Source organism: Cydia amplana, chromosome 25, assembly GCF_948474715.1.
Source record: "Cydia amplana chromosome 25, ilCydAmpl1.1, whole genome shotgun sequence".
Taxonomy (NCBI): Eukaryota; Metazoa; Arthropoda; class Insecta; order Lepidoptera; family Tortricidae; genus Cydia; species Cydia amplana.
Window position 1 is genome coordinate 8,293,211 of NC_086093.1, and position 22,462 is coordinate 8,315,672.

The 22,462-nt window shown below is 40.9% G+C and overlaps 2 protein-coding genes across 2 annotated transcripts; one reads left to right on the plus strand and one right to left on the minus strand.

Moving 5' to 3' along the window:
* Positions 1-299: 299 nt before the first annotated feature.
* On the minus strand, positions 300-22,411 carry LOC134659630 (dnaJ homolog subfamily B member 12). Its single transcript, XM_063515312.1, has 6 exons — positions 21,917-22,411; positions 11,390-11,499; positions 9,174-9,348; positions 6,942-7,150; positions 2,004-2,091; positions 300-497 (listed from the first exon to the last, which is right to left on the minus strand). Exons 1-6 carry the CDS (start codon positions 22,245-22,247, stop codon positions 349-351), a joined length of 1,062 nt encoding a protein of 353 aa, XP_063371382.1. The 5' UTR covers positions 22,248-22,411; the 3' UTR covers positions 300-348.
* On the plus strand, positions 11,523-12,441 carry LOC134659848 (uncharacterized). Its single transcript, XM_063515555.1, has 2 exons — positions 11,523-11,542; positions 11,810-12,441. Exons 1-2 carry the CDS (start codon positions 11,523-11,525, stop codon positions 12,279-12,281), a joined length of 492 nt encoding a protein of 163 aa, XP_063371625.1. The 3' UTR covers positions 12,282-12,441.
* Positions 22,412-22,462: the final 51 nt, after the last annotated feature.

Below are 22,462 nucleotides of genomic sequence, written 5' to 3' on the forward strand. Positions count from 1 at the left end.
CAAATTGCTAGTTATACTTGATCAAGCAGATCCTGTCAGTAGAAAAAGGCGGCAAATTTTAAAAATGTAGGCGTTAAGGGATATCGTCCCATAGAAAATTTGGATTTCGCGCCTTTTTTACTGACAAGATTTGCTTGACCAGCTATAATTACTGGTTATAATTTATAAAATGAAAACGCTTTGAAGCATTAAAATGTTAGGGGCATTAGACAGATAGTAAAACATTGTTCCCGCTAAGAACTGTTTAAAAAGTGCTCCGAGTAATTTTAGACGTGAAAATAAATACATCTTAAACCTCGCCATCTATCGGCGTCCGTGTGAACTAAAACTAGTTGATAACAGCGCCCTCTATCGGTGGAACTGTTGAAGTTTTTCGCAAGATGGCGTGCGCAGTTTCTGAGCGTCCGCGTACTGGCGAGAGTCGCCGAAGTTGCGCGCCTTCCACGCCATGCTGTCCCGGTAGTTGCGCTCGCGCTGACACGCGTGGCGCAGCCCCACTGAAACAACCATGGATCTAGCATTTTTTTGAGCACCTCAGAATAAATAATAGTACTAAGTAAATTGTAACATTTAATTTAATTTTATATGAATTTTGACATTTCCATTAATATTATTATTTTTTTTTTTCGTTACCTATTAAGATCGTTGACATTTAATATATTTTTATTTTATTTAAATAATCTGATAAAGCTATTTACAACTGAGTGTTTTTTTTGTAATATTTTTGTTTTTTTGTTCTTGACATTCGACAATACCTAGGTTGGCCCTAGCTATGTATACATTAACATTTCTTTTTATTATGACATTGTTTTATTTGTAAATTTTATATTCTTATATATTTTTTTTTTTATTTCTGTTTTTAATGTTAAATTGACGATCTTTTAATGAAAGCCTTTGTTTTATCCTGTTGTGTAAAATACTGTGTCTTTTTCTTTAAGAAATAAATATATCTAATCTAATCTAATCTAAGTACAGAAGACTCACTCTCTAACAAAACGCGTCTGTTACGATCAGCACAGATATGGCCGCTAGGTGGCGACAACGCCACGCGCGGCTTATGGCTTTCCCCAAAATTGGGGCCGAACGGATGTACTTTTAGCTACCTGTAGCAAAGCGACGAAATCGCGGAGTGAGCCACGCCTGACATTGGCCGCTCCAATATATGTAATGGTGACGTACAATGAACATATCGTTGGTAAAACCGGGGTTTGTTTCCCATAAAGTTTTAAGTCATAATGTATTGTTTGTCATATTATCATTAGTCATACAACTGAAACGATAACTTTTCAGGATTTTCGTTAGGCTATCCTATAGATAGGTTAGGTTAGGTTTGTTTTATGGCAATCCTGAAAAGTGACGCGTTTCTTAACCAAATGAATTATGACTAACGAAAATGCGGGCAAACAAATCATTATGGCTTAAAACTATTTGGGAAACAATAGAGACCAGGGATGTTGCGGATGCCGATTTTTTTACCTCCGCGGATGCGGATGCGGATTTTTAAAGGCTCACATCCGCGGATGCGGATGTAAGGTAGGTACATAAAAACGTCAAATATTACATTTTAGTAATTTCTATTTCAAAAAATCGGTCAAGTGCGAGTCGGACTCACGTTCCAAGGGTTCCGTACATTAAATCCCACTCACGCTTGACTGCTCATTTCTAATAGGTTTTTTTGGCTAATGACTAAATTACCTAGCAGTCTAGCACTTACGCCGATGCTAAGACGTTCCTGTACCGACCTGTTCCACATCCGCATCCGCATTAAACTCCGCATCGATTTTATGCGGATGCGGATACAGATGCGGATGTTGGAAATAATGCGGAAGTTCCGCGGTTGCGGATGCGGATATTCGCAACATCCCTGGTCAAACCTGTCAGCCAGTAAAAACCAGGAAAACTATACTCATTCTTTTCTTTTGGGTGCTAGTACTAGTGTAAGACAAAGATAGTATGATTATCTGTCTATGTTTGAAATGAGACAGTGGTTTGACAAACTATACCTATGTATTCTTCCTCTATAGCCATCTCCAATCGTCTCAGAGAGCCTTGGTAGTCAGTATGAAAATTGTCCTTCACGTAGTAAGGCACCTGGGTACAAATAAAACACATTTTATAAAATAAATAAATAAAATAAATATTTTGGGGACAATACGTATTACTGCAATGTTCTGCCGCCAGAGTGCAGCACTGGCACCCATAGAGTAACTTATACATACTGTGCCTTAAACTGTTTTTTGACAAGTTTTCACAGACAATAAAATATGACATTGATACATCAAGGCGGTTTGTTTACAAAGGGCCTACCGGGAAACGCGAAAATCGAAACTCAGCTGTCTGCCTTTATCGCTCGAATATGCGAGAGTGATAGAGAGGTTGGATAACAAAATTTCGACTCTCTCGTTTGCGGTAGACCCTTAGATCGTGGATTGTGGAAGTGGCGCCCCCTACGCCGAGTTTCGCGTAATATTCCCTATCTTACACAGATCTACCTAGCCCCGGATTAAGCAAAACTTGTACTATGGATTCTAGGCGACGATATAAATACGTATATAGATAAAATACATACTTATACATAGAAAACACCCATGACTCAGGAACAAATATCTGTGCTCAACCATAGAGAAATAAAATACATAGATTGCTCACTCCATACATCAGTTTTGATACCAAAAAGACTATTAAGAGCCAACAGGAGCTAAGATTTAAATATTTTAGGTAAATATACCCGTCTCGCTAACGGAAGCGGCTCCTAAAACTAGTGCGATAAGGACAAGGCGAAAAACCCTGCGTAAAAATCTCAAAAATCGAGGTTTCGTACTCGACTGTTTCCTCCTCCAAAACTTAACCAATCGTAACCAAATTTGGAAATCTAAATGATTATGACATTATCTGTGTCGGACCGTTTTGCTTTTTTGACTAATTGATATCAGTTTTGAATAGCACGCCTCTCATTGCGGCATAGTCAATTAGGCCATTTTGGCCATTTTTGAAGGGCTCTAGCGCCTTAAAAAACAAAAATATCAAAAAAAGCAAAACGGTCCGACATAGATATTAACAATATTAATCTGTGTTGAAAAAATCATTGCTCTAGCTTCAAAACCCACGGAGGAAATAGTCGAGTACGTTTGTATGGAGAAATGACCACTCCTGTTGGCTCTTAAATTCAGTGTCTAGCTAGATCTAGCATCGAGTAGCGGAACTATCAGTACTGCTACTTGACAATAGATGTATATAGCACCGACCGGAAAGTCTTATGTGGTTGAGCATTAGATTTTCCGGTCAAGTAGCAGTACTGATAGTTCCGCTACTCGATGCTAGATGTAGACACTGAAATTAATGGTCTTTTTGGTATCAAAACTGATGTATGGCGTGAGCACTCTTGTCTTACTATATTTCTCTATGGCTCAACACACAAATAAATGCCCTTACCGGGATTCGAACCCGGGACCACGGGCTTCATAGGCAGGGTTACCCACTAGGCCAGACCGGTTGTCATACATTTACATATTGTATACATACTTTTTGCGACAGTCACGACCAATCGTACGGTCTGGAGGCCTAGCCAAGAAATCTATTTATAATATATCTAGCTAATACCTTTAAACGAGCAATTCTTGTATATTTATTTATTTATGTGTATATACAGTGTGGAAAGTTAACTCGGGCCCTGGAGGGAAACTACCTTAAATCCTTGAGCTAGCTCATTTTACTTAAAGAAGACATTCCTTTATTTTGAAAAAGAAACAAAACTGCATTCAAAGATTTTCTAAAACTCGCTTGCCTCGCCCGGGACTCGAACCAACTAAAATAAAAAAAAACACACACTCTCTATTTTATTATACTAATCGATAGTATTAATACTTAGGATAAAATTTCTCTAACAAACATTTGGTTACTGTTCACTTTTAACAAGTAAAAGACACGTAACAATTCTGTTATCTCTCTCATAACAATCATTACTGGTGTCGTCAAAATCCATTCCGTGTCCGTGAAACGAACAATCAGGTCAGATTTTCGTTTAATGTTTGGTGTGGAATCAAAAGTAATATGGTTGTTTTGGTGCACATTTACGAAGGACATTTGAATGCAGCAAAATACATTGAAATATTGGAGCTTCTACAAAATCAATTAAACCTTCTACCAGAAGAGGAACGAAATAATATCATTTTTCAACAAGATGGTGCACCTGCCCACATCAGCAGAATTGCCAAGGCTTACCTCAATGAACATTTTCAATACCTGGATAGGTACAAACGGGACGATTAGATGGCCTGCAAGAAGTCCAGACCTGACGCCCATGGACTTCTTTTTATGGGGTCATGTAAAAAATGTTATTTATGAAACTTGCTATGAAACCGTTCAAGAGCTAAGGGTTGCGGTAGAAAATGTTATTAGGAGCATACACCACAACACTTTGATGAAGGCTACAAGAAATGAATTTCAACGGCGACTAATTTTGTGTAGACGGAACCACGGGGCTCATTTCGAACAATTTATCAGTTAAATAATTTAAGTGTAACAAATTATTGATAGTAAAATAAAGTTAATGTTAGATTTAACGATTGTTTTTATTTTTAAGACCAAATGTTTGTTAGAGAAATTTTATCCTAAGTATTAATACTATCGATTAGTATAATAAAATAGAGAGTGTGTGTTTTTTTTTATTTTAGTTGGTTCGAGTCCCGGGCGAGGCAAGCGAGTTTTAGAAAATCTTTGAATGCAGTTTTGTTTCTTTTTCAAAATAAAGGAATGTCTCCTTTAAGTAAAATGAGCTAGCTCAAGGATTTAAGGTAGTTTCCCTCCAGGGCCCGAGTTAACTTTCCACACTGTATATTTCGGGGATCTCGGGAACGGCTCTAACGATTTCGATGTAATTTGCTATATGGGGGTTTTCGGGGGCGAAAAATCGATCTAGCTAGGTTTTATCTCTCGCATTTTTGAGTTTTTATATGTTTACGTCACCCTGGGCCCGTAAGTGGGATTTTCTTCCGCGAGAAGAAAATCTCACTTCCTGGCCAGGACAAGACGTAAAACTTTAGACAAAACACGGGCGGTAATTCGTAAAGCCCCAGATCGCAGTTTGTGGGCCGAACCGAAGGTGAGGGCCATAAATATGCGATCTGGAGCATTCACGAATTCACCTCCCTAGATATGTAATGTACTATTTTCTCCCAGATATTATAAATAAAGAAAGATCCTACCGATTTCCAAAATTTTCTCTTCGTCGTGTAACTTGGGGGTTCCATCTGTCCAATATGTTTGTCCAATCTCATGGCGTCTCAATCTCTCTCAAGCAAAATGTGAGACAAAACACACATTGGACAAAGAAATTGGACAGGTGGGTACCACCCTTGTAGCGAGCGTAGTTTTTTGAAGTGAAAACTTCTTTAGCGGCGCTGGGCACTTTTTGAGGTGGGGAAAAAATTATAAACACGTGACCGTAAGGCGATCACGTGACCGTAAGCCCCGTAAGGTGGCCACTCATAATTTAAATGGCATTTAAATCAATAAAGAAAAACTCAATTTGACATTTATGTTGCGGACTCCTTTTCAAGACTCTTTACCTATGTTCAAATAATTTGACGTTGTCATGGCAGTATGTAAAAGTGTGATCTTATTTGAGAATGATAATAATATATAATAAATAAATAGAATACCTCCGCTAAACGTATGTATCGTGTTACCGGGCGTCGGTAACATAGTGAGGCGAGTTTTCACTTCTATCGGCACTCCCGGAGCGCAACCGTTGTTGCTTGTTTTGTGATAGTCAGCAAACGAGCAGACGAGCCGCCTGATGGGAAGCGGTCATTGTCGCCCATGGACATAAGCAACATCACAGGAGCCACTTAAGAGCCAACAGGAGTGGTCATTTCTCCATACAAACATACTCGACTGTTTCCTCCGTGGGTTTTGAAGCTAGAGCAATGATTTTTTCAACACAGATTAATATTGTCAATATCTGTGTCGGACCGTTTTGCTTTTTTTGAAATTTTTGTTTTTTAAGGCGCTAGAGCCCTTCAAAAATGGCCAAAATGGCCTAATTGACTATGCCGCAATGAGAGGCGTGCTATTCAAAACTGACATCAATTAGTCAAAAAAGCAAAACGGTCCGACACAGATAATGTCATAATCATTTAGATTTCCAAATTTGGTTACGATTGGTTAAGTTTTGGAGGAGGAAACAGTCGAGTACGAAACCTTGATTTTTGATATTTTTACGCAGGATTTTTCGCCTTGTCCTTATCGCACTAGTTTTAGGAGCCGCTTCCGTTAGCGAGACGGGTATATTTACCTAAAATATTTAAATCTTAGCTCCTGTTGGCTCTTAAGCGTTGCCGACCCTTGAGAACCCTACATACCCACTCCTTGAAGGATCCCATATCGTAGCGTAAAGGAAATACCTCAGGAGGCAAGTCATTCCACATTTTGCACGTTCTGGGAAGAAACGAGCGAGATGCCCGCTTATTCTTGGTGCCAAGAGCTACCCTCGGTGTGTAAGTCCCCTAAAAATTCTAAGTCTTCTTAGATACATATCTAAGTGTAAGGCCTGAGTGGACGCTCGCTCGGCGACGCGTGCGGCGTGGCTGTGGGCTCACTTGTGATGTGAGCAGCGTGCACTAAGGCCGCTCCTATACGTGCGCATTTGTTTAACATGCACGCCGCACGCCCCGCCCCGCTGCACGCACAACAAGAGCGTCCACTCGGGCCTTACAATAAGTTTTAGAATTTTTAGGGGACCCTAGATGACTGGTGTGTGACCTTGAGGCTGACGGTCTCCCTCGGCACGGGGTACTTGGAGCTGGGCTGCAGCGAGTAGACGGGCTCGCTGATGAAGAAGCCGCTCATCATGGACAGCAGCACGAGCAGCAGCACGGGCAGCAGCTGCAGCAGGCCTGCGTGCTCGCGCTGCTCGGGACCCTAGATGACTGGTGTGTGACCTTGAGGCTGACGGTCTCCCTCGGCACGGGGTACTTGGAGCTGGGCTGCAGCGAGTAGACGGGCTCGCTGATGAAGAAGCCGCTCATCATGGACAGCAGCACGAGCAGCAGCACGGGCAGCAGCTGCAGCAGGCCTGCGTGCTCGCGCTGCTCGGGCGAGCGCGCGCGCCGCCGCTGGTACACGCCTCCCCCCGCCGCGCCCGGAAACGCTGCCCACAATACGGATGACACATGTCGAATTTCATAACAAAATCTAGTAAAATAGATAGCAAATGAGCAATTTATCACAGTAATGTGGATATTAAAATAAAATACGGATATGTTACAAAAATACAGGACCTGAAAGTTTTTTTTAACTTCCAAAAACGATAAAAGTAAGGGTACCATTCGACTCCTTACATTTCATCCAAAAAAATATTGTATAGCAACTATACAGGGTGGATTTTCTTTTTGGGTCAGTGAGGGCAGCTACCAGATCCCGTGCTGCTACGAGAAAACGGTCTTAGAAGACCTTCCCTCGATTTCAAATTAACGAAGATTGGCTTTTACAGATTTTGAAAAAAACATACAGGATGCGAGAAAAAGGTCATTTTTGACAAACTTTTTTTTTGATGCCAATCGATCCCATTCCTATTGAGGATCAAAAGCTTGTATGGAACCAAAAAAAAAATTCCAGCTAGAAAAGCCACATATCGAGGAAAACTTTTCCCATACAATTTGTACGAAAATGAAAACTTTTATTTTTCACATGCTATTTTTGCATGCCAATCGATTCCATTCCTATACAGTATCAATAGTTTCCTAGGGGTCAACTTTCGATAATGTATTAAAAAGCCACAAATTAGTAAAAACTTTTTCCATACATTTACTATGGAGAAAACGTGAAACTTTACTCACGATTTTCTATCTCGCCCGTCAGTCTTACACACGTCTTACAGCAATGTCTTCATACAGTATTATGATCCTTAAATGTAACAGGACTGATTGGGCAGATAGAAAAATGTCTGTCTGTCTGTCCGTCTGTCTATCTGTTTGTCATCTTGTTTACATAGACAACGTTCTAGTGACGTCAGTCAACGCTATATAGCGGCCGTAATATGACGGCACCGTTTTCGGAGGAATCCAAAGCTTTAGTGGTAGAAAGCTGCAGTTTGGCATGGATGTGTAAATCAATAAACCGACAAAGTCGTACAAGCAAGTTTTTTAAGACAAACACAGACCACGGAAATGTCGTAAGATTTTCAAATTTGTAAATGAGGCGCCCTTCACACTATATAGGCGCCTTACATACAAGGCGCCTTCACACTATATAGGCGCCTTACATACAAGGCGCCTTCACACTAACAGGTCGGACGAAGCTCGACATTCAGCGCGCTTCTAAATGCAGAAGGGCGTTTTTTTTTAAGTTGTCCCCTACACTTTTTTTGTCAAATTTGGGATTTTTTATGTTATTTCTACTCAGAATCACGAGCTCTTTCTATCCTAATTGGAGAAAAAAAGAGTCCCAAAATTCGATCTTTCCATTCCGCGACCGCCATACAAAGTCTATGAAAAATGGTGACGGAATGGAAATAAAAACCTTAGGACACTTTTTTTCTCCTATTAGGATAGAAAGAGCTCGTTATTCTGAGTAGAAATAACATAAAAAATCCCAAATTTGAAAAAAAAGTGTAGGGGACAACTTAAAAAAAAAACGCCCAGAAAGTCTGCGGCGCCCTTCACACTAGAAATTCAAACCCACGCGCCTAATACTATTTATTCCTTTCGCTTGTTTAATTTATATTTTGCGTCATATCTCCATCAATTATTAACCAATTTTCAAAATTCTTTTTTTATTACAATAGTAGTTTGTGTTACAAGGGATCAAAATGATATATTTCCGTCAAGGGCGTACATTGAATCCTGAATGAAGCGATTCACTACAATTCAATTCAAGTTTTAACGCCCAAGACGAAATAATTTTGATACCGTGTGACACATACTGCTTTTCACATCAACTATGAGGAAAATAAAAAAATCTTAGTGTTGACACAATCTGATGCTTAAACAGATTATTTAAGCTAAAAAAATAATGTGCAAAAAAATGTAAAAATAGTGTGCTAGAACAGAAAAGTGTTACTTTGCTCCCTCCTAGCAGGGAGGAAAAGTGCCACTTTGATCCCTCCTAGCAGGGAAGAAAAAGCTCTTTTCTGAATAGGTGTGAAAAGCTTATTAAATTCCCTATCCGCTCACCCGCGTTGCCAAAGAACATATTGAAGAGCTCCTCGGCAGTGAGGTCGGACTCGAACCCGCGCGCGTAGTACTGGTGTTGCGCGTGCGCGTGCGCGTGCGCCGGTTCCTCGCCGCGCACGTCGTACTGCTTGCGCTTCTCGGGATCCGTAAGCACGGCAGCCGCGTTGCCGATGGCCTGATAAAGGAGGTTCCGTAAGTGTAAAGATCGGTTTTCCTAGGATAGCGGTGCCATCATATAGCGGCCGTCTCCATACTAAATAATACGGCTAAATATGGATGTCGTAGTATTTGTATGGAGACGGCCGCTATATGACGGCATCGCTTTCGGAGGAAACCAAAGCTTAAGGCCTGAGTGGACGCTCGAGTTGGGCGTGCAGCGGGGAGGGGCGTGCGGCGTGCATGTTAAACAAATGCGCACGTATAGGAGCGGCCTTAGTGCACGCTGCTCACATCACGCGTGAGCCCACAGCCACGCCGCACGCGTCGCCGAGCGAGCGTCCACTCAGACCTTACACTAAGTTCCTTCGCTTTTTTTGAAGTGAAAACTTCTTTAGCGGCGCTGTGCACTTTTTGAGGTGGGGAAAAAAGGTTAAACTCGCGACAGATCACGTAACCGTAAGGCGGACACGTGACCTGATCGAAAAACTGTTACTTCAATGTCATTGAGTTTTTCTTTATTGATTTAAATGCCATCTAGTGAGTTTCCCTCTAACTGGTATTAATATAACTCGAGCACTAACAGTGATGTGCTTAGGGGTTTCAAGTAATGCAACGAAATAACGCTAGATGGCGTTAACCTCAATTATACATAGTGCTGCACAGATATTTTGCAATAGTGATTGAGTTTTCACTTCTGCCGGCACTCCCTGAGTGCAACCCTTTGTTTTTTTTTCTTTTTCAGGGTTCCGTACCGTACCTCAAAAGGAAAAAAACGGAACCCTTATTAGGATCACTCGTGTTTCTGTCTCTGTCTGTCCGTTTGTCACAGCCTATTTTCTCCGAAACTACTGGACCAATTAAGTTGAAATTTGGCACACATATGTAAGTTTGTGACCCATAAATGGACGTGTAACGTAAATAAATGAATTTTAAATATGGAGGCCATTTTTGGGGGGTAAATGAGAAAATTAAAAATAAAGTTTTTCCCAACTATATCGTGTTATATATCAAACGAAAGAGCTCATTGTAAGAATCTCAAATATATATTTTTTATAATTTTAGGATAAATAGTTTAGCAGTTATTCAAGAAAATAGGCAAAAAATGACCATCCCCTCCCCCCTTTTCTCCGAAACTACTGGGTCTAAAATTTTGAAAAAACACAAAATAGTTATTTACCGATGACAGGAAAACCTATTAGAAAATTGCAGTCAAGCGTGAGTCGGACTTAATGTACGGAACCCTTGGAACGCGAGTCCGACTCGCACTTGGCCGTTTTTTTTACTTACATACTAAACATTTATATTCTCGTTAAACTGCTACGTTTATACTAGTACTAGCATTTGCCCGCGACATCAATAGGGAGTATTGCCCATACAAATTTCCACCCCCCTTTTCACCCCCTTAAGGGGTGAGTTCTGAGATAATAAAAAGTATCCTATGTCCTTCCCCAGGACCCAAACTATCTTCATACCAAATTTCAACTAAATCAGCGGTTTAAGCGTGAAGAAGTAACAGACAGACAGACACACTTTCGCATTTATAATATTATTGCTCGTTTAAAGCAGGGATGTTGCGGATGCAGATCTTTTGACATCCGCGGATGCGGATGCGGATGCGGATATTTAAAGGCTCACATCCGCGGATGCGGATGCGGATGCGGATGTCAAGATTAGGTACTTAGAAAACGTCAAATATTACATTTTTAGTATTTTTTTATTAAAAAAAAACGAAACGTTTAGTATTTGAGCAAGAATATAGGTGCGTTATATTTAATAAACAGTAACTTGGCCGACTTTTCTGGATCTAGACGATTTCGTTATAGGTAATGACGAAATTACCTAGCACTTACGCCTCCGCTAAGACGTTCCTGTACCGACTTGTTCGACATCCGCATCCGCATAAGCTCCGCATCGATTTTATGCCGATGCGGATGCAGATGCGGATGTTGAAAATAATGCGGAAGTTCCGCGGTTGCGGATGCGGATGCGGATGTTCGCAACATCCCTGGTTTAAAGGTATAAGATATAGTATGGATTAGTATGGATATTTAGGGTACCTTGAAGGCCTCGCTGGACCCAGGCGCATGGTTCTTGTCGGGGTGTAGCTGAAGCGCCAACTTCTTGTAAGACTTTTTGATGTCCGTATCAGTGGCCTCTTTTGTCACGCCTGGAAATATAAGATAAGATAAGATGTTTATTTGTATAGTCATGTATATAGGATGTTATTACATTCATAAAGCTGGCATTTGAGAAAAAGAAGAAAATTATTCACGAAAAAACATATTACTTATTATGCCAGCTACAAACGTAACAATATCTGGGAGACAAAATATATAAAAACTAAAAATAGCGTTTTCCCAGAGATAAGACCTAGCTAGATCGTTTTTTCGCCCCCGAAAACCCCCATATAGCTAGCAAATTTCATCGAAATCGTTAAAGCCGCTTCCGAGATCCCCGAAATATATACATAAATACAGAATTGGTGGCAAAACTGACCGGCCTCGTCCTGTCCTTGTCAGATTCTCTGACTATGCAGTAAGAAATGCAGTATGGGCCAAAAAAACTGCACTTAAAGGCACATCTGTAGTCTTGTCGGAGTTCCTGACCAGGCAGAGGCAGACGTTGTTCCTTGCTGCCCGCAGGCATTTTGGAGTGCGCAGTGTTTGGAGCCTGGATGGTAACATCTACATAAAACTATCTAGCGGCAAGAAGGAACGAGTGACGACATCTGAACAGCTTCAGGCCTTGACCGCCCAGCATGCGCCTGTGCAGTCATCTGGCAACAGCGTTGCACCTGCGCCTGCGCCGGCCCCCCTGCTCGCACCGTCTTCCTCGGCCGCAGCCGGCGAGCCTGCTTCAGATTCTGCTCTAATACCCGCCTCCCAAGCGCCAGTGAAGGTTCTGCCCACGAAGCAGACCGAAGAACGTCGTACGAGACGTGCGCCATAGCGATACTACTTTCGTTTCATATGTTTTGTTTTGTTTGTAATCGAGTAGTACACAACATGGGTATCGCTCGCACGGTAGGTTGTCAAATCTGCAGTTGCATTTTATTAATGATCAACTACCTCTTCTAGTTTTTAAAATAATGTTTTGAATCACTTTGAACACTTTATTATTATACCCTCTTAGTCACTGCCTTTTTTCTTGCGTTTTTTTTTGTGAATGATATGAAATGAATTGTCATCTGTCAGATTGGTTTCGTTCGGAGACTTGTATACTTAAGTGTGTTTTTACTTTCTTTTTTTTTTCCTTTATAAAACTTTAAATGTATTTGTTTCTAACACGATCTTTTAAGTTAACGTTGTTATAATGTTAGTGATGCCTGTGTAACAATATATTTTTTTTTGATTATGTTTTTGTTTAGGACGTATTACCTGTAAACGGTCAACCGGCGGGTTCTAACAGCGCCCTCTGGCTCGCACTTAGGTGTAATAGTTTTTTTGTACATAGTTATTTACTATACAATAATTGTTATTATTTATATTTATTTATAATATTATTATTTATTATATACTTTATTTACATACCTGCACTAGTGTATTATGACAGATGATGTATCATTTTACTCAGCTTGCGACTTGTCCTCTTCTTTCTATTCTCTCAATAACTCGACGTTGTCTGAGCCGGAAACCCTTGGCGACCTTATCACGCGTGAATTTCAAAATTCGAATAAATTTCTTAACCTTTGTCATATAAATGCCCAGAGCATTCCAAGCCACCATAACGACCTCCTTGACACCTTTTCCACCTGCTGTGCCCATGCAATACTGATTTCAGAAACTTGGCTAAAACCAAATCTTCCATCTACTTCGTATGGGCTCCCTGGGTACATTCTTCTGCGCAACGACCGCACGGGTAAGGGCGGAGGCGGTGTTGCCATGTACTTGCGTAGTGATATCCCCTTCAGTATTTTATCGTCGTCCCCTTCTCAATTTTCTAACTCCATGGAGCACTTGGTCGTCGAAGTAAATATTAAGGGAGCAAAAGTTATTCTGGGGGTAGTTTATTGTCCACCTACAGTAGATTATTTTTTATCACTTGAACTACTGCTTGCGTCTTTCATAACATTGGGCACACATCACATAATCATGGGCGATTTTAACACCGATCTCTTGAAAAATAATACCCGTTCTCGCAAGTTATTGTCCATTATAGAATCTGCGGCCCTTGATGTGTTGCCTTTAAATCCCACTCATTACAATCCTGACACATCGGACTCTTGGCTGGATCTCATCTTGACGTCCTCGAATGATCACGTGGGCAAAGTAGGTCAGTTTGCGGCTCCAGGGTTCTCACGCCATGATCTCGTCTATCTATGTTACAAGATTCGACCTCCTAAGATGCAAACGGTCTCAATGAAACTGCGTAGTTTTGCTAGGCTCGATACTGACGCGTTGAAACGGGATGCCTGCGCGATTGACTGGACACCAACACTTACAGCACCGACGGTTGACGAGGCGGTAGACTCACTAAACGTGGCGGTTTTAAAATTATTTGACACTCACGCGCCCGTCCGTAACGTCAAACTGAAGCGGCCGCCCGCTGCTTGGATTACTCGATCGGTCCGAATTGCCATGACTAGACGTGATCGCGCATTCACTAAGTTTAAAAAACATAGGTGTGATGACAATTGGACCGCTTATAAAACTGCTAGGAATCGATGCAACATGATAGTGCGAGCTGCGAAACGGAAATATATTCACGATAATGTCATTGTTTCTTCGGCTGCTGACACTTGGAAGTTTCTAAAATCCATTGGTGTGGGTGGCTCTCAGTGTAATTCTAATCCTTTACCATTCCCTTTAAACGATTTTAATAATCATTTTTCTAAAACTTCTTCCTTAGACCCCACCACAAAGTCTCTTAGTTTATCTTTCATCAGTACTCTGCCATCACCACCTATAACTACATTCTCTTTCACCCGGGCTACTGACGACGAGATACGTAAGGTGATTTCGTCGGTAAAGTCGAATGCGATCGGACATGACGAGATAAGTAGGTTAATGATAATACACATTCTTGAAAACATTATACCAATCATCACTCACATAGTAAATTTTTCATTGTCTTCGGGTATTTTCCCCTCTGCGTGGCGTAATGCATTTGTTATTCCTCTCCCGAAAACCCCAAATCCCACTTTACTTAAAGAATTCCGCCCAATTTCTATCCTTCCGTTCCTATCAAAGGTCCTCGAGGCTGTTGTCCATAAACAATTGTCCGCCCACATCTTTTCCAACCATCTCCTCTCACCGCTACAGTCAGGTTTCCGCCCTGCTCACAGTACCACCACTGCGCTGCTAAAGGTCGTTGAAGATGTGAGGCTTGGCATTGAATCTTCTCTAGTTACTGTCTTGGTTCTGATTGACTTCTCGAACGCATTCAACGTAGTAAATCACGATCTCCTCCTCGCTTCACTTAATCATCTAAATATCTCGTCGTCAGTGGCAGAGTGGTTTGCATCCTACTTGCAGGGACGCCGCCAGGCCGTCCGTGCTGATCAGTCGCTTTCCGACTGGTGCGACTTAACTTCGGGCGTTCCTCAGGGCGGCATACTTTCTCCCTTGCTTTTTTCCGTTTTTATTAACTTGATTACGACTAAAATTAAGTGCTCCTTCCACTTATATGCTGATGACCTACAACTTTACACGCAGTCGAGGCTCGAGGACGTGGACGAAGCTATCTCGAGATTGAATGATGACCTCAATCGCATCTCATCTTGGTCCAACGACTTCGGAATAGCTGTGAATCCCTCCAAGTGTCAGGCTATCATTATCGGGAATCCTCGCCTGGTCTTAAATACCGATTTCAGGTATGTTGCACCGATTCTCTACGAAAACATTGTCATCCCTTTTTCCACCAAAGTTAAAAACTTAGGATTGCTGTTTGATTGTGGCCTGACCTGGGAACCCCAAGTGTCCGATGTGTGTCGAAGAGTTACGTATACCTTGCGATCACTATATAGGTTTAAATATTTTCTACCGATTGCTACCAAAACTCTCCTTATTCAAGCTCTGGTGTTACCTGTCATCGATTATTGTGATGTGTGCTGCACTAATGTGACGCAAGCATTACTGGACAAGCTCGACCGACTATTGAACAACTGTATTAGGTTCATTTATGGCCTTCGCAAGTATGACCACGTATCCGCCTTTCGCCGACAACTCAACTGGCTTCGTATTCGTGAGCGCAGAAGTCTCAAAAGTTTATGCACCCTGTTCTCCATTCTATTTGATCCAGTGGCACCAGATTACTTGAGTTCTAAATTTAAATTTGTAACTGCCCGACCAGGATGCGAACTTCGCACTGCTCGCAAACTTGTTTTAGCTGTCCCGCATCATCGTTCTAGTGCTATGTCCAATTCATTCACCGTGCAAGCCATCCGTCTCTGGAATGATTTGCCTCTCAGCTTACGACAAGCCGAGACTAAGTTGACGTTCAAGCGCAAGCTGCGCAAGTATCTTTTTGAAAAGTCTAAAGATTAAGTATCTTCATAGTAAATTTAGTAGCAGGTTTATATATATATATATATATATATATATATTTATTTATATATAATTATTGTATACATATACGTATATATTATTGTTGTATATTACATATATTTATTATATCTTCACATTACATTTATATTTGTGCCTATTAATTTTAAGCATCAAGTTTTAGTGTTCTTTACATACCCCGCACCAACTATGTTTCTCTGTTTGGCCTAAAGGTTGACTGGTAGAGAATGCCGTGTAGCATTAAGTCCGCCTTTTGTCACTGTATATTTTTACTGTGCAATAAAGTTTAAAAAAAATAAATATATATAAACAAGAATTGTTGTTTAAAAAAGCGCTGGTGGCCTAGCGGTAAGAGCGTGTGACTTTCAATCCGAAGGTCGCGGGTTCAAACCCCGGCTCGTACCAATGAGTTTTTCGGAACTTATGTGCGAAATATCATGTGATATTCACCAGTTGCTTTTCGGTGAAGGAAATCATCGTGAGGAAACCGGACTAATCCCAATAAGGCCTAGTTTTCCCTCTGGGTTGGAAGGTCAGATGGCAGTCGCTTTCGTAAGAACTAGAGCCTACGTCAATTCATGGGATTAGTTGTCAAGCGGACCCCAGGCTCCCATGAGCCGTGGCAAAAAAAATGCCGGGATAACGCGAGGAAGAAGATATACATATAAACATGAATTTCTCGTTTAAAGGTACCAAACTACAAGGGTTCCTAGTTGACTACGGAACCCTAACAAGTGTAAAATATTTAGCTAAATTACGTTAGTTAACATTAAGTAAATTATATTGTGTAACATACGACCCGGACGAATGACGCAGAATGATGAAGTAATTTAAATGACATTGCAGGTCGAGACATTGCTCATTCAAAACCCCCGTATATTGATTGTATTGATTAATGATTAGCCCAGTTTAAAGTGTGTAAGCCCTATGGACACCACACGTCTATTATTATAACACGCCATTGTAAACCTTATCGGAATGCACGAAAGTTAATATTTCACTGTAATCTTGGGCGTCTGTGAAACAGATACCCGCCACAATAGGGTATTCGACAGTATCTAAAATAAATAATTTTACACCATGCATGAAATAAAGCACCAGAAGATTAATAGAGAAACGTAGACAGCAGTTATTTTTAGACACAATTTCTATTTTATAACTCATATATATATAGTTATCCATGCCGTAATCGGCAACGGCGACCCTAGCTAATTACGAGCGTGAGCTCTGATATGGCTGGCAAAGCCGAACTTACTTTTAAAAACTCTATCGCAGGTGGGGCAGTAAAGTTGACCAGAACTATTGTAAGTATAATTGTAGGAGGGTTTCGGCCGGGATTTACGTATCTGACGTTTCGCATCAAGATCAGTGAGACGCGCGTCTTCAAAGTTCTTTACGCTCAACTTAACGCGAGAACGCCATTCTGGCCGCTGAGAAGCAAGCTCCTCCCATTTGTCAGGTGGTATACCGCAGGCAGTTAGGTGGCGCTTAAGCACATCCTTGTAACGTAGGTGCTGCCCACCTTGCTTCCGTTTACCAGCTGATAGCTGGGAGTAGAAAACGGCTTTCGGTAGTCTGCAATCACTCATACGCCAAACATGCCCACACCATCTTAGCTGTCCCTTCATCAAGAGAGCCTCCATGCCAGGCATCTTGCAGCGACGAAGTACTTCAGTGTTGGGAACGCGATCTTGCCATTTTATACGTAGAATGGAACGTAGACAACGTAAGTGGAACGTGTCTAGCAAGCGAATGTCGCCTTTGTACAAACACCATGTTTCCGAAGCATACAAAAGAATCGGAAGAACCATGGTTTCATATACAGGGTGCTCAGTAATTAATGGATAACCTTCTAACCACCAACAGGGCACCTTAGGCTGGTCCAGAAAATGCACTTATAGGTCTAGTAAAAGTTTCGTGGTTTTCAAGATAATCGCACTTTTCTAAATTTGAAGTATGGTGAAGAACTATTAAAAAAACAGAAAAGTTCGATTATCTCGAAAACCACGAAACTGGTTATCCATTAATTACTGGGCACCCTGTATATTCCATACTCGCAAAATCGTTTTGACAGTTCACAAAAAAGATACTGATTTGACTAGTAGTAGAATACCCTATTGTGGATAACCAATAAATGCTTTATCTATCAATTATATCAATATATGTGACGTTACCTATGAAAAGGGACCTTATTGTCGATGGCGCTTACGCCATTATTAACGATGCGCCGATATAAATACAATCTATAGTCACAAACAAGTTAATTCCGGTCCGATATCCACAGCTTTTTTAACTAATAATAATAAAATAATACATCTACATCTTAACATACAAGCAAATAGCCCACCTGATGGTTTTTTTTTTCTTATCTAATTTTTATTGAGGCTTTGAACACTCTAGGTGAACATGTCAGCCTCATGGGTGCTTACATAGTTCCCTACTCAAGGGAGAGATCAATAAAGTGGTATACACTAATTGCTTTGTCAGATAAAGGCTCTGCCACGGCGCGCTCTTTCTTTCTTCCGTGGGCTCTGCCAACCAACAATTGATCTGTCCATTGTGCATGGAGCCCAAACTACCAAAATAGTTATTTGTACAACAAGAGATCAAAGTTTGATATTTCTTCGAGTGCTTATTTTGAGTCCCGTGCAAGCGAAAGATTCTATAATAGATTCACGAGCGTAGCGAGTGAATCTAATATAGAATCTTGAGCGTAGTAAGGGACTCAAAAGCGCACGAGATGTAAATAACTTTGATCTCGTGTAGTACACAACATTTTTCACCTCAGCAGTGAGAACATATTAGAGAACCCGAAAAATGTATTCCTTCTTCATCACTTACCTCTATTCACTCATGTTTTCTTAAGATATACCAACAATTAAATTTTCACCTCAGCAGCTCGAACAAGGGTACTTTGCTACTTAAAAACAGTGAGCAAAATCGCATTTTGCTCACTGAGTGAGCAAAATCGCATTTTGCTCATTTTGTCCCACTCAGTGAGCAAAATGCAATTTTGCTCACTGTTTTTAAGTAGCAAAGTACCTTTGTTCGAGCTGCTGAGGTGAAAAATCTTTTTCTCAAGTCCGTGTTCCGGACGCACTCCAAGAACACGTGAGACACGTCATCACTCATCAGTCTTCTGGCAGTCTAGACACAGTGGTGACGGTTTAACACCCATCATACACAGAAACTTGTTTGTAGGAATGTGTCCGGACCGGACTCGGAAAGCCGAGACTAACACTTTTCTAGCAAGGTTGGCAGAATCAAACCAGGGTATCCACAAGGGCCTAGCTTGGATTGTTCTGTACCAGATTCCTACACCCCTTGATAAAGCTTTTTCTCCGAAATGGTATTCCCATTTTTGTAAACATCTTTTTTAATTCTGGGAATTACTTCACTCGAATATGGTATAGAATCTACTACAGAGCCATCCGTTACAGCGGTTTTGGCAAGCTTATCTACTGCCTCGTTTCCTGCCAACCCTACGTGGGAAGGAACCCACTGTATTTTGACAACCTTTTCATCACAAATAAACTCATGAATCAACTGGAGAGCTTCATATGCGACAGGCATGCCTCTTTGTCCATAAACACAACTATTAAGGTGTTGAAGTGCACTCTTTGAGTCAGATAATATTACAACTGGAGCATTATCAGCTAGATTCTTTGCATAACACAAAGCTTCTTTAATAGCTACAAGTTCAGCTCGCATAAAGCACGCGTCATCAAGCAGCTTCCACATGAGTGAAACATTGCACTGAGGATCAAACAGAGCTGCTCCAACACCTCACCTGATGGTTAGCAGTTACCATAGCTTGTATTCACATGCAACTTTATGTGTCACATGTGCGTTGCCCACCATTATTACGGGTCTTAAGAGCCCATCAACGTGCGTCAATCTATAAACTCAAAACCAAAACGTCAGTTTTTACCTTGGGCGCATAGATTGACGAATCCAGCAACATAGAAACTATTTAGTTTGATGTATTCAAAAGGTAAATACAATATACAGTATGTTAAATATATTTTTCACCTCAGCAGCTCGAACAAGGGTACTTTGCTACTTAAAAACAGTGAGCAAAATCGCATTTTGCTCACTGAGTGGGACAAAATGAGCAAAATGCGATTTTGCTCACTCAGTGAGCAAAGTGCGATTTTGCTCACTGTTTTTAAGTAGCAAAGTACCCTTGTTCGAGCTGCTGAGGTGAAATAGTTATTTGTACAACAAGAGATCAAAGTTTGATATTTCTTCGAGTGCTTATTTTGAGTCCCGTGCAAGCGAAAGATTCTATAATAGATTCACGAGCGTAGCGAGTGAATCTAATTTAGAATCTTGAGCGTAGTAAGGGACTCAAAAGCGCACGAGATGTAAATAACTTTGATCTCGTGTAGTACACAACATTTTTCACCTCAGCAGTGAGAACATATTAGAGAACCCGAAAAATGGATTCCTTCTTCATCACTTACCTCTATTCACTCATGTTTTCTTAAGATATACCAACAATTAAATTTTCACCTCAGCAGCTCGAACAAGGGTACTTTGCTACTTAAAAACAGTGAGCAAAATGCGATTTTGCTCACTGAGTGAGCAAAATCGCATTTTGCTCATTTTGTCCCACTTAGTGAGCAAAATGCGATTTTGCTCACTGTTTTTAAGTAGCAAAGTACCCTTGTTCGAGCTGCTGAGGTGAAAATTAAATTGTTGGTATATCTTAAGAAAACATGAGTGAATAGAGGTAAGTAATGAAGAAGGAATACATTTGTCGGGTTCTCTAATATGTTCTCACTGCTGAGGTGAAAAATGTTGTGTACTACACGAGATCAAAGTTATTTACATCTCGTGCGCTTTTGAGTCCCTTACTACGCTCAAGATTCTAAATTAGATTCACTCGCTACGCTCGTGAATCTATTATAGAATCTTTCGCTTGCACGGGACTCAAAATAAGCACTCGAAGAAATACCAAACTTTGATCTCTTGTTGTACAAATAACTATCGTTAAATTTAAATAATCACAATTATTTAGCAGTGGCGCTAGTGTGCACGTTGATGGGCTCTTAAAGATTATATGTTGGTTATTTTGTATTTTACTAAAATAACATCTGACAAATGAATAATATGCATTGGTTTTAGGGGCCTATACACACTGCATTTTTTTTTTCAACACCATATAAAGACACGCAGGTGACGGTGAAACACGCATTTACTGTGCATTAAGAAAATGCGGTGAGCATAGGATTGTTTAATCTCATAAAGCAATTTGGTGCAGTGGTGTTATACGTACCATAATTTATGGTTTTTGAGGGTTGTCCATACACATAATTACCATAATTTTTCGCAATACATTTTTGGATGTTTGTATCAGGGATGTTGCGGATGCAGATTTTTTGACATCCGCGGATGCGGATGCGGATGCGGATTTTTAAAGGCTCACATCCGCGGATGCGGATGCGGATGCGGATGTCAAGATTAGGTACTTAGAAAACGTCAAATATTACATTTTTAGTATTTTTTAATTATAAAAACCAAACGTTTAGTATTTGAGCAAGAATATAGGTGCGTTATATTTAATAAACAGTAACTTCGCCGACTTTTCTGGATCTAGACGATTTCGTTATAGGTAATGACGAAATTACCTAGCACTTACGCCGCCGCTAAGACGTACCGACTTGTTCAACATCCGCATCCGCATAAGCTCCGCATCGATTTTATGCGGATGCGGATGCGGATGCGGATGTTGAAAATAATGCGGATGTTCCGCGGTTGCGGATGCGGATGCGGATGTTCGCAACATCCCTGGTTTGTATGGGGGTCTGTTTTTCTCAACCTTCCATTGAGTACCATATTTTTTTGCAAATTTGTACTATCTAACAACATTGATTTGGTAATCTTAACAGATGTACCATAAAAGGCTTACACAAATGTTGATTCCTAGAATCATAGGCTGGCAAGTACTTTTATAATAACAAAACAATGATAACAATATAAATATGTATCTATTAGAATAGGTCAACATAATCTACTCATACTCAACCCATTGGCAAGTGTATATGATGAAAAAGTAGTCAAAGATGGCGAACTCACCCAAAATTTCGTAATAGTCCTTGCATTTCGTATTAATCCGGCGCACAGCCTCCAGCTGCTCTGTCGTGTACTCGCGCTGCGGCGCCTGGTGCGTCGGAGCCTTGCGTCTCCTCACTTCTTCAGCGGGCTCCCTTCGCGGCGGAGTCTTGCGACCTCCCGAACTCCCCGCCGCCTTCACCCGCGTCAACAACTCCTTAGCACGCGCCGTGGGGTACAAGCGCTCAGCCTTCAACAGAAACCTTTCAGCCTTCTCCGTATTCCCCGCAGAAAAAGCTGCCTGCGCGATATCGAAACATTTCTCAGCCTCGTCCTTGTTACCTTCGAGCGTCATTTTGAATTTCGAATTAAGTCTTTGGTGAAAGCTGGCGCGTTACGAGAGTAAATGATAGACGTGTCGCGCAAATCTAATTAGCGGAAATAGATTTTATTTATAATTAAACTACACCATTGCTCAATATCTACTTAAGTGGAGGACATAATATAATGTAATGCGTCAAAATAACAATAGGGTTGTCACAGTCAAACAGTCATACTTGTCATGTCAGG